Below are 12,767 nucleotides of genomic sequence, written 5' to 3'. Positions count from 1 at the left end.
TATGTGGGAGCAGCCGTGGGACTCACCGGGTTCTCCACTCTCCCCTTTTGTCTTCCCAGGAGTCCGGAAGCCAGCTCCACGCCGGTGCACCAGGCCTTCGAGCGGCAGCCGGCGCGGCAGTGGGAGGCAGCATGGCAGCAGGAGTGGCGGCCTGGCTGCCCTTCGCCCGGGCGGCGGCCATCGGGTGGATGCCGGTGGCCAACTGCCCCATGCCCCTCGCCCCTGCTGACAAGAGCAAACGGCAGGATGAACTGATCGTCCTCAACGTGAGCGGCCGGAGGTTCCAGACCTGGCGGACCACGCTGGAGCGCTACCCCGACACGCTGCTGGGCAGCACGGAGAAGGAGTTCTTCTTCAACGAGGACACCAAGGAGTACTTCTTCGACCGGGACCCGGAGGTGTTCCGCTGCGTCCTCAACTTCTACCGCACAGGGAAGCTGCACTACCCTCGCTACGAGTGCATCTCGGCCTACGACGATGAGCTGGCCTTCTATGGCATCCTCCCCGAGATCATCGGTGACTGCTGCTACGAGGAGTACAAGGACCGCAAGAGGGAGAACGCCGAACGGCTCATGGACGACAACGACTCAGAGAACAACCAAGAGTCCATGCCCTCACTCAGCTTCCGCCAGACCATGTGGCGGGCCTTCGAGAACCCGCACACCAGCACGCTAGCCCTGGTCTTCTACTATGTGACGGGCTTCTTCATCGCCGTGTCAGTCATCACCAACGTGGTGGAGACGGTGCCGTGTGGCACAGTGCCCGGGAGCAAGGAGCTGCCGTGCGGAGAGCGCTACTCGGTGGCCTTCTTCTGCCTAGACACAGCCTGTGTCATGATCTTCACCGTGGAGTACCTGCTCCGGCTCTTCGCAGCACCCAGCCGCTACCGCTTCATCCGCAGTGTCATGAGCATCATCGACGTGGTGGCCATCATGCCCTACTACATCGGCCTGGTCATGACCAACAACGAAGACGTGTCCGGCGCCTTTGTCACCCTCCGGGTCTTCCGCGTCTTCAGGATCTTCAAGTTCTCACGCCACTCCCAGGGCTTGCGGATCCTGGGCTACACGCTCAAAAGCTGTGCCTCCGAACTTGGCTTCCTCCTCTTCTCCCTCACCATGGCCATCATCATCTTTGCCACTGTGATGTTTTATGCCGAGAAGGGCTCCTCCGCCAGCAAGTTCACCAGCATCCCTGCCTCTTTTTGGTACACCATTGTCACCATGACCACCCTGGGGTGAGTCTGTGCTGGTGGATGGAAGGACGGAGGTCATGTGGGAGGGAGACTCGGGATGGTTGGGATCCAGCAGAGGAGGATGGAGTTGCCTGTCCAAGCTGCAGGAGCAAGGGCAGTCACCTCATCAGAGAGAGGGAGGCACACCAGGGATGTGTTTGGGGGCGGTAGCTTGCCCTGAATTGAGTTTTCCTTTGGGGAGGGGGTGGTGGGGCATGCATTTTATAAAACATGGAAAATTAAGCCACTACTTGTCTTTCCGGCCATGCCTTCTGTGCGTGTGTGGGGTGCAGTGAGTGGTGACTACTGCCTTCGTGTACACATCTGTGCTTGTGAAGGGCTGCCCCCAGGTGGCACAGGGGCCCAGGCAGCAGGTGGGAGGGCAGAAATACTGAGCAGTTCAGTGCGCGTCCTCAGGAAGGGACCCATTTCCATTAACGGGAGACACCGAGAACACCCCCTGTGGATCCTTCCTGTGTTTCTTGTCCATAATGTATCTGCAGGCTATTTCTCTTTTGTTTGACTTCTCTTCACTGCCACACATGCTCTTGGGGTCAGTATCTTTGAGCAGACTTTCTCTAAGTGACTCTGAACTTGGGTTTTCTGCAGAGCGGGCCACCCGGCTTGTTTTTTCTTGCTGGAGGAGGAGCAGCCTGGCTTTCCCGGCCTGCCTCTGTGATTGAGTGACCTGGCCTACCTGGGTGACCGTGAGATGGTCTGAATGCATCATGTGGTCAGACACAGACGCAGCAGCGGCCTCGCAGGGAGGGGGAGGCCCTCGGTGCGGCGACAGGTGACTCCATCTCTTCCACCTTCCCTGAGGTCCCTTCTCTGGCTGAGGTCACAGAAATATATTTATGGTGCTGGTGTGCGAAGCTTTCCATCAGAGGAAGGGGCCCAGGAAGCAGATTGCAATCTTCACCCTAACAGGATTAGGGTTCACGAAGGCAGCTGTGTGGAGACGCGTACTTCTCAGGGGCCTCTGCTTGGGCCGTTGGAAGTCATTGAGGCTAATGCAAAATCCCTTTACAATTCACGTGCTGGGTCTGTATTTGCTTAGGCCAGGAAGCGTTATATTGCTGATGGAGAATTCATGAGGCTTTTTATTTGGTCTTTGACAATTTGGTTGGTGGTGTCCTGGTGATTCAACTTTTTTCCTGGCTGACACCCTGTGGTGCTGGTGTCAGTTTTTCCATAGTGCTGTGTGTGCTTCTTGGGGATGATTGAGCAGGTGATGGGACCTTTTAAGATGATTACATTTGTCATTGTGCCACATTGGGGTGGGGGGAACAAGGGGTGTCACCGCCACATTTGGTGGGGGCATTCCCTTTGCCTTTGGGCTGTCTGACACAGGCAATCCTGCCCCTTCCTGTCTTTCCAACACACACACAGTTGTCCGAATAGCCACACACACCCGGGGTGGGTGAGAACGTCTTGTCATTTGGGCTTGTCTCTGGACGTAGGCAGCAGATGTGGGCCTCTTGGCACAGTGGGATACTTAAGGACAGAAGGGTCTGGGAGCTGGCCACCGTGTCAGAAGGAGAAGGATCACCTTGGCCCCCTTGAGACTGACCCTGCCCATGCCTTCACTTTCCTGAAGGGGACCTCCCTCTGGCTAGGACGTCTGGCCATGCTTCCAATGTGGCTGTGACTATCCCGTGCCCTTTGATGGGACTCAGGACACCAGAGCGATGCCTCAGGACTGCAGTGTGGATAAAACAGGATAGACGGATGGATGTCAGAGTTCAAATGAGATCATTTCAGAGGAGACTGCTGGAAATTCCAGGGGCTGCCTATTACTTTTCATTATTAGCGTAAGAGCATGCATGTGTCTACTATGTGTTAGCAATGTGCCAGGCGTTTTGCATATATTATCCACCTAAGTTTTCGCCACAGCCCTGTGAGGTAGGAAAAATGCCATACGACCTTGCAGATGCAGATGGCAAGGCTCAGAGAGGTCAAGGATATTTCTGTGGTCGCGCAGCTGGTAAGGTAAGCTGATTTTCCAGTGCCCATCTGGCTGTCTGCAGCGCCCCTTCCCCGTTCCTTCACCACCCCGCTGGTCCGATACCCTTGGGGCCATGGGGAGAAAGCAGACCTCCAGGGTTACTTCTTTTGTACTGTAGCCTCGGGGTGTTGATTTATTCTAGTCATATCGCTCCTTAGCATCAGCAGGGTGGGTGCTACAGTCACTGTCCTAGGCACACAGGGAGTTTGTGAACAAAACACTTCTACCAGGCTGGTCTAAATGCTGCCTTTGAAGTGAGTGGCAGCACTTCTGGTGAAATCCACTGTTTCACTGTCGCTGCAGAGACCACTGATCTCCTTTAGCAGTTACCCTGTAGGTCAACGGGCCAGGCCTGCATCAGGGGACTGGCAGTTTCAGCCTTGTACTTGCTTTATGAGGGGTGAGTGGGGGATGGCTGGGAGCAAGAGGGCTCTGCAGGAGAGGATGGAAAGGGCACCTCCATGGAGAGTGGCTTGCCTCCCACTACGGGTGGCCCCATGGGCTCCTCGCCCTGCCCCTCCCCAGGCAGCAAAACATCTAGCCTCTGGGAGGGGAAATGAATGAGCAAGAGAAGAGCCTTCTTCTGGCAGGGTCTTCCTTAACCTCAGATGAGTCATGAGACAGTAGCTCAGTCTTCCCCTCCACCCTGGCTGGTGTGGTCCAGTGCTGGATGGGGCTACTTTGACCCTGACCTGAGTTGGCTGGAACCATGGCAGGCTCATTGCATGGCTGTGCATGGCAGGGGCGCGGTTGAATGCTTTCTAAAGGATCTGTCAGTGTGAATGGGCACCTTTTCCATTTGCCAGGGCTGATAGTGTGTTCAGGTCCTCTTTCTAGGGTGGACCTGAGATCCATTCTCTGTCCCAGTCCCGGGCCCCAGGGGGCAGAGGAGGTCAGCCTTCAGCCAGTGTCTGGTCCACCCCCTGAGACACTCTACAGCATCTATTCCAGAGGCCATGGTGGGAGTCTTCTTGCCCTCCTCTGGAGTCTTTCCCAACTCAGCCCTGGAAACTTCTCCCCGTCCACTGGCTGGTTCCTGTCCTAAAAATACTCACATAGGCCAGTTGTAGGCCTCAACCATTCTCGGAGCTTCTTGCTCTGACTTGTCGCTGGCGTCTGAGCCCTCAGGTGGCTGTAGGATGCCAAGGGCCACTTTCCAGCCACTTTCCACGTTCTGTCCAGCTTCATCCAGCAGCTCCCAGCAGACCCTTAGTTTATCCTGTCTGCAGACCCTCCCTGCCCTGAGCCTGCCTTGGTTTCAGTCTGCAGGAAGCTGTCTCCAGCTCCTCTGCAGCAGAGAGCTGACTCACAGGTCGTGGGGCCGGGCCGAGGGCCCACAAGCCAGGCGGTGTTCATACCACCTCACTTTGGTTCCCATCGCTGCCTGCTTTCCTAGGACTCACAGATGAGTTACTCAGGTGTCCTCCAGGGAGGAATCTTCTGGCACCAATGATTGCTGTTTATTTAATATCTCAAAATACCTTAAGCACACTGAACAATAATGGCCCAACTGCCTCCTTGGGTCATGGATGGCTTACCCATGCCACCTCCTGTGCTAGTGGGGAAGACCCACATGCCAGCCCGTGTTTCCCTTATGTCCCCTCAACTGTGGAGCTCCCACAAGCTCCTGTTCATAATTGCTGCTGTAAATAACATCCTCCATTATCTCAGTTAACAGAGGAAGGGGTAACACAGAGCTCCCAAGGTTAGAAAAGACCAACATACCTAGTCGTGAAGGTGCTCTAGGTCGTAGACTTTTCAAAGCAGATTTTCCTTCTTAATTTTGTTTGACTTTGTCTGGCATCATGATTGGCTTAGACTGTCTGAGTCAGTCTGTGGGTGAGGCTCCGGTGCAGCGTGGAGAAGGGAGCCTCCCAAGCAAGCACCCACCAGAACCATCGAGGGCTGATGCCAAGACTGGAGAGGATGAGGCTCTCTTGACCAACTTGGGGAAGGGGATTGGGGCTGGGGAAGGGCACAGAGAAGCACTGCTTCTGGTAAGATGGCCTGCTGCTGCTGGGTCAGCTGGCTTATGTAATTGAGATTGGCAGCCTATCTGTCACCTCATGCCCTGAGATGAGAGAGCTTTTGACAGTGTCCAAAAATCACTTTAATGAAAACAGAATCGATTTCTACTTCTTCCAAGCATGAAGCAGCCTCCAGGTGATTTGCATTTCCCTTTCAAACATAATCCTGGAAGGGGGCTGCCTGACGTTCTGAGAGCCTGAGAGCCAGGCCTGGACAATCAATGCAGGCACATCACAGAGTAGGGCATTTTGTCAGGTTGCCCCCCCACCCCCCACCCTGGGGCCCGAAGTGGAGCCACTCTGGGATCTGGTTAACCCTTCAATTCCCCAAATTCTGGCTGTACCTTCATTCACTGCCTCTGGGGCCCACCAGCCCTCCTCCCAACTCCCACATGCCTTGGCGTGGGACACCAGCCAACCATGCCTGCTTGGATAGTGCCGTGTCCTGGCTCATGGGGATCTGGCTGGGGCACACTTATGGGAATGAAAGACCCCCAGGTCTTCTCTTGACTTGACACTTCTTAACCAACAGTTCTCTGGTGTTGCACCTTCTAAGAGAAGATATAGACCCACATCCCAACAAGGAGGCTCGCATTCATTCAACATTTATTCAGCGCCTACTGTGCACCAGGCCCTGTGAAAACAAAGTGCCCAGATTGCGTATCAGCCCAGTGTGAAGTCCAGACAGAATGAATAGAATGAGATTGACTTCTCTTCCTTTGAACCAAAACAAGAGATGGTGGGAAGAGCAGTAAACCAAGCGTCAGAAAAAGAGGCCTTACTCATAATCTTCCCACCATGCCAGAGACAATCCCTTACACTGCTCTGTGTCTGGCTAACTCCCATCATCCTTCACAACTCAGCCCCACACCGCCTCCTCCAGGAGGTCTTCCTGCCCACCCCTGGTACCAGGGTGTACTAAGTGCCCCTCCTCTTGCTTCTTGTTGCAGCCCTTATGTACCTCTGTCTTGTCAGTTGCCATATTTTATTAACTTGATCTGCTCATGTGTCTTTCTCCCAGGATGTGAGCTCTTCAAGGGTGGGTCTCTAACCCAGAGATTGTTATATGATCTGTGTCTAAGTCAGGGTCAGACATCTGTCCGACTAAATAGTGTTGCTGCCTCCGTTTACCTATCTTCAGTTTTCTCTTGCTGATCATCTCCTGGCCATTTTAAGAACCAATGGAAGTGCCATACAAATGCTAGCTGTATGGCCATGTCAGACAAATACCCATTCGTGGGCAGGTTGGAGAGGGGGAGGCCAAGCAGGGCATTCTCTAGTTCTGACCTCAGCCTGAGCATGGTGGGGCCTTTCTTGCATGAGAAGTCTAAACCCTTGTCCTTCACTATTTTTGGCTACTTGGCCATCCTTTCTGCTGCAGACTTTGGGGCCAGGGAGGAGCAGGAAGGGAGCCAGAGATACGCACCCCTGGCCATGAAATTTTCCCCCATTCAATTTTTTTATGTGACAAATATTTATCGAGTAAGCCACCAAGCATTGGAAATATGGCAGCAAAGGAAATAATCTCTGATCTTGTGGAGGTTACATTCTAGTGGAGGAGCCCTGATAGTAAAGAGATCAACAAATGTATTTACATTCCAGGAGGCAGCAGTTCATGCTACAGAGAAAAATCGTGCATGGTGCGATAAGCAGGGAGCATTGAGTGCGGGAAGGTAGTGGTGCAGGGGAGAGCTGGTATTTTATGTCAGGAGCTCATGTGGTATTTGAGCAGAGACCTGAAGGGATATTCGTAGCTTAGGGAAGAGCATTCCAGGCCAAGAGAACAACAAATGCAAAGGCCATCAGGCAGGGAGGCCTTGGTGAGCTATTCTTGGAATAGCTACAAGGTCCTAATGGTCAAGCCGCAGAAGCAAGGACCAGGTAAAGGAGGTAATGGGGAAAGCAGCTCATGCAGGGCTCTTGTGATCAAAGACTTGGCCCTTTGCCTTTTTCTGTGCCTGAAATGGGAAGCCACTGGAGAATTTCGAGTTGGTCTCACTTAAGTCTGTAGAGGCTCACTCTGGCTGCTGGGTAGTGAATGCTTCATAGGGAGGAGATACCATCACAGTCTTGGCTATGGATGATGGTCGCTGGGCCAAGGGTGCTGGCAGTGAGGAGGGGAGAACTGAGAGACTGTGCATGTATTTGAAGGCAGGGGTAACAGGAAGCCATGCTGGTCTTGCTTCTCCCATGCCAGCACTGGAGTGTTTACCAGCTCCCAGAGCAAGGACTGGCCCAGGATGACATGGTCCCAAGCACCTCCTCCATCCCTGGGAGAAGTGTTTCACAAGAAGAGGCCTCTTGCAAGAGGATGGTGGCTCTAAGGCCTAGGGCAGTGAGACCCCAGCGTGGATTGAGCCGGACATCAGAGCACGAATTGAAAAGTGGATGACTGAAAGCCTGGTTGGGCTGCCCCTAAGCAGGAACATCTGTACCTGAATTGGGGTTTTCTTTCTTTCTTTTTTAAAAGTATGTTTGTATGTATGTATTTATTTATTGCATGTGAATTGGGGGGGGGGGGGACAGAGGGAGAGGGAAAGAATCTCCAGCAGACTCCACACTGAGCACAGAGCCTGACGTGGGGCTCGACCTCATGATCCTGAGATCACAGCCTGAGCTGAAACCGAGAGTCAGAGCTTAACTGGCTGAGCCACCCAGGTGCCCCAGGGTTTCCTTTCAACACAGGCAGCATATAGCGGGCACCTGCCAAGGGCTGGGCACTCTGCTCACCAGCACAAGGCACAGTCTTGGCTCAGAAAGGGAGACAGAGGCCACTCGAAAAGTCAAGTGTCTGTGATAGCAGCTGAGACAGAGGGTTGGGCAGGGTGTCAGGGCTGCAGGTTGGGGAGAGAGATGCACATAGGTGGGTAGGAGACGTTGGGTGTTTCACACCGGAACCATTACTTTAGATTGGTCTTCCAGGCCAGCAAGTCAAATTGCTGCAATTTCTGGGAGAGGATTTTCTGGCTGGTGCCCATTTTACAGCTCTCCTCCCAAATCTCTCAAAATCAATCTCAATCTCAATCTCAACCTCAGTCTCTCTCTCTCTCTCTCTCTCTCTCTCACACACACACACACACACACACACACACTCTCTCTCTCTGTTTGGCTTTGTGTGGATTTCCCTCTTTAAACACACCCGTAAATACAAACATGATTCTTCCTGAGAAGCAGCAATTATTCTGCCTGAAAATAGTAAATAAAAGTGGCCTGGCCCTCTCTCTCCTCAGGGAAGGCCTGGAACCCCTCAGGAACTTCTAGAGTCCTTGTGCCTCTCCTGTCCAGGAGGGAGCTCCTGCCTGGGCCACACAGGGCTCTGACCCCATGTGGTCATGGTTGGGAGCTTCCCCCTCCTCTTCCCATCTCTCTGGGGCAGAGAGAGGAGCAGAGACTTTGCTGAGAGGCTCCCAGCCTGTCCTTGGGCAGGTGGTCCTGAACACAAGCAGCTCCTTCCAAGAAGCTGATACTGTACTCATATCTTACATGTTCGTCCTCTGGTGATATCCAAGCAGTTTTGCTTTTTTGGAAGTAGAGACCAGCCCCCTACCAGCTCCTTTGGTAGGGATGTTCTGCGGTACGTCAGACCAACTTCTAATGGGGATTTGTTTGTGACAGGAAGGAAGGCATTACCTTGGTGCCTGGGAGTGCCCAAAGTTCTTGGCCGGAAGGCTTGGATTCTGCAGCCTCTGGGCTGAGTCCAGGGCTCATGCCCACATCCAGCCTGTGTTTCTCAGGCCAGAACTGAGGCTTCTCGTCCCCGGCCCCCACCTCCCTCTGCCCAGAGCCATGCAGACATCGGGTGATTGGGAAGGTAGGGGCCTGGGAGGGGAGATAACTCAGCCTTTGCTGACCATGACCGGGTGGAGGGAGATTGCATCTAGCTCATGTAATCATATTCTGGGTGTCAGGACTGGAATGAGTGTCATTAAACTGAATCAGAAAAATCGTTTTAATATAACTGCCACCTCACACGCAAGCTAGTTGATGGAGAGATGGATGAGGCTGGGGACGCCTCCTTTGTAATGTGATGCCATAAAATCCCATCACCTTCATTATTTCCCACGGAGCCAACGCATCATAATACCCATGAGCAGCAGAACAGCTTGAATTTAATATACAGAAAGTCCAATCAAACAATAAATGGATGGAACTATATAAAGAAACCATTTTCTAGGAGGTTGGCTCCATTCTCTGGGACTCAGCTCCCTGACACATGAAATGTTCATCAATTTTCCCCAACGAATGCAGCTGCGGAATCACCCCATGTGATATTTGGTTGCCTCAGAAGTGGAAGAGGGGAACTTGCCCCCCTATATTATCTGGCCATCAGTGCAGAATTGCAAATCTCATTTTCTTTGATTTGCATCCAGCAGTTCCTGGTGGCACTGCGAAGCACCATCCTAATGCCAGTGAGATTGGAAGCACAGCCCTTGTCCATCCCAGAACCTTCTTCAGCCCCAGGGACTAGCCCCAGACTGAGCCAGCTGCTGGGGTTGGGGGGGATGTCTCTGTCCTTGCAATTGTCTGCGAGACACGGGCCAAAGCCCCCGCTGTGCATACCAAGTAACCGTGATGCCGTGACCATCCAATCTCTGCCCCGAGGTCGCATAGGGCAGATGGTCCATCCTGGACTGGATCCCCCCCCACACACACAAGCAAGGCCTCTCTGTGTCTCCTTCCAGCTCCGTAGCCAGCTATCAGGACTGCAGGGACAGATACCACCCTGATTGGCCACATAGACTCACGAAGGCGAGTCAGCTCCCCGACGCTGTATAGTACATGTCCAAGACTGATGGCAGTGATGCTTTTACACTTCAGTGGGGAGATTCTCTCTGGCGTTACGGTTCCCATGTTACAGATAACTTAGAGGTCACCACGATTACAGGCTTATAGCTGCTGAGAAATATCATTAGTTTATTCTTACTTTTTCCTGGTCATGCATACTTAAGCAGAGAAAGAAAAAAAAATAGGGGAGTTTTAAAAACTGAATGATATTAAAACCACAGATGGCATAGATCTTGATTCAGTTGAACAAATATCATTCCTAGTGTTTGTGATGCACCCTGTTAGTTGGTCCTGGGGAGATAGAAATAAATAAGCCCCTGATCCCATCCCCAAGAAGTTGACAATGCAGCGGGGGATTTGAGCGTATTTATGAGCAGATGAGGGAGGATGGAGCATGTTCTGGAGCGATCAGGAAGTGTTTGGCACAGAATAAACGCTTAATAAATATTTGCTGATGAATGAATGATCAGCTGCACGGAAAAGGTGACATTTCAACTCGTCCGGCCACAGTGGGTAGGATTTTGAGATGTGGAAATGGGAAATCCAAGTAAATTGCAAAAGGGCACAGTGTTTGGGAGCTTAACCAGAAGGCTGGTGTTTAGGGCATGTGAGGGGAAGGGCTAGAGATAAGCAGGAACAAAAGGCTTGCTGGAGGCCAGGGGACCTTATGTATTAGGCCAAGGCATTGGTTTGGTAGGTGTCAGGGAGCCACCAAGGGTGTCCCAGCGTTGTAGTGATTAGGAGGACTTATTTGGAGCTGTCCTCTGGACGAATGTTAAGAGAGGACCCTTGCCCATGGTGTGGACCACCAGCAGACCCATCTGGGAAAGAGGCGAGGGAGGCCCGATGCAGGACGGTCATGGTCACGGTGGCAAGGGACAGGAAGAGGTCGAATGGAAAGACATCCGGGAGAAGAGAAGTGTAAACAAGCTCTAGAATCATGAGCCTGGGTGATGGGAGCTGGGGAGACAGCCAATGTCAGAGGAGGAATAGTCTGGTAGGAGGGTGGGGGAAAGGAAGAGACCATAAACTTGGCCTTGGACCCTGGGTATTTGCAGCTGACCCTGGGTAGCCTTGAGGCAGCCAGCAGCATGGAGGTAGGAGGGTGGGTGTGGAGCTTGACTCTGAGAATGGAGCTCGGGAGGCAGCTTTGGGCTGGGCTGAGGCAGGGAGTGGGCATAACCAAGGAAAAGCCTCGGGAAGGCAACAGGACAGGCCCCAGGTCTCCAGCACTGTGTGTCCTCCCAGGACGCTGGTGCCCCCATGATGAGCCTCGTGGGCACACTGTGGGTATTCCCTCTCATGCCACATCTCTGCTTGGGCCAAAGGGTTGTATCGGCTTTCTGAGTCAAACGAGGTTTCCTTTTAGTCTCCTGCGATGCTAATTAAATAAACAGCTCTGACCCAAGAAGGCAGAATTGGTTTATGGGCTTTGCTTAAAAAAAATAATAATAATAATAATAAAAGAACCTCACATTGCCTTGTGGGTGAGATAGATTGGGCCTGAGGGTCACAGGGTGGCTGGCGTCTGTGCCCGCCTAGGGTGGCGCTAACTTGTGGTGGCACAGCCCCGTCCTTCCAGCACCAGGCACCTGAGCAGGGCCTCCGGGGACTTAGGTGCCGCCACTGCCCCTCGTTCTCATCTTGGCCTTTGTGAGGAATGCTGGAAGTGCTGTTGGCGTCGCCGGGAGCCTCCTTGGGCCTGTCCCCTCTCGAGGCATCTCTTGGGCCTGAGGCGAGGTGATGGTCAGTGACTCAGCAGGTGTGCAGCGCACTGTGGTTGACCTGAGGGGTGACCTGAGTCTCAGCAAGACTCTGACCTGGTTGACCTGGGGGTGATGAAGAGAAAACGGGGCGAGAACTTAAACCCCGGGGAGGGGGTGTTAGGGTCCCATTCTACAGCTGGGGAGACTGAGGTGCTGATCATATAGGGACCTCGTCCCATCTCCTCCCCTGTACTGGCGTCACTGGGTTCAGCCCCAAGTCTTCCGACTTCTTCAGGGTCTACTGCTTCCCACAGAGCATCGGCCCAGCGACAGAGATGCTTTGTGTACACAGAGCTCAGGTTCTGCACTCAGCAAGGCGAGAGGTATGAGCAGAGGGTAGCGCGAGGGCAAGCTGGAGGAGCAGCAGTCAGAGCCAGCTTCTAGGAGGGGGTGGCATTTCAGCCGGCCCTTGAGATATTGTAGTGGAAGAGTTCCACATGCTGACCCCTTCAGTTGGTCATTCAACAAATATAGTGGGTGTGCTGCACGTGCCGGACCACGTGCTGGCGGCAGAGGAGGCTGCGCCGGACAAGCCCTCTGGGGCCAGCATTGCCACCGGGGCAGCGGACCACAAAATGAATGTATGAGGTTGAAGTAAAAGCTGAGAAGAAAGAGAGAAGGCTGGAGGCGGGGGCGCGGATTGGGCCGCCGGGTTGACATGAGGAGTCATGGCCCAGGGGAACAGTCCCTTGGCCTCTCTCGAGTGGAGGTGCCGCTTGCACCTGGTGAGGAGCCAGGAGAGGCCTGACAGAAACGATCACCCAGTAGCTGTGCTTGAGTCTCGTTGGGGTCGCTGTGCCCACCAGGTGGTGGGGCCATTTGCCGTCCTCTCTGGAGCCGGGGAGGAGAGGTAGGCTCACCATGGGTGCATGGGACCACTGACCCCACCCCCCAGCAACAACAATAACAACAATAACAGTACTAGCTTCTAGAATCCAGCTTTGACC

The 12,767-nt window shown here is 53.4% G+C and overlaps 1 protein-coding gene across 6 annotated transcripts in view; it reads left to right on the top strand.

Annotated features, from left to right (window-relative positions):
- The window catches only part of KCND3 (potassium voltage-gated channel subfamily D member 3), a 200,622-nt gene that overhangs the window by 7,399 nt on the left and 180,456 nt on the right, over positions 1-12,767 (top strand). For all 6 annotated transcript variants that reach the window (XM_072766474.1, XM_072766477.1, XM_072766473.1 and 3 more), the window contains exon 2: positions 60-1,237. In XM_072766474.1, coding sequence (XP_072622575.1) covers positions 132-1,237 — 1,106 coding nt within the window. In that variant the 5' untranslated portion in view covers positions 60-131. The remainder of the gene's footprint in view (positions 1-59; positions 1,238-12,767) is intronic.

This window comes from Vulpes vulpes, chromosome 8, assembly GCF_048418805.1.
Source record: "Vulpes vulpes isolate BD-2025 chromosome 8, VulVul3, whole genome shotgun sequence".
NCBI classification, from domain to species: Eukaryota; Metazoa; Chordata; class Mammalia; order Carnivora; family Canidae; genus Vulpes; species Vulpes vulpes.
Note: the sequence above shows the minus strand (reverse complement) of the source record. Positions and strands in the feature narration are given on the sequence as shown.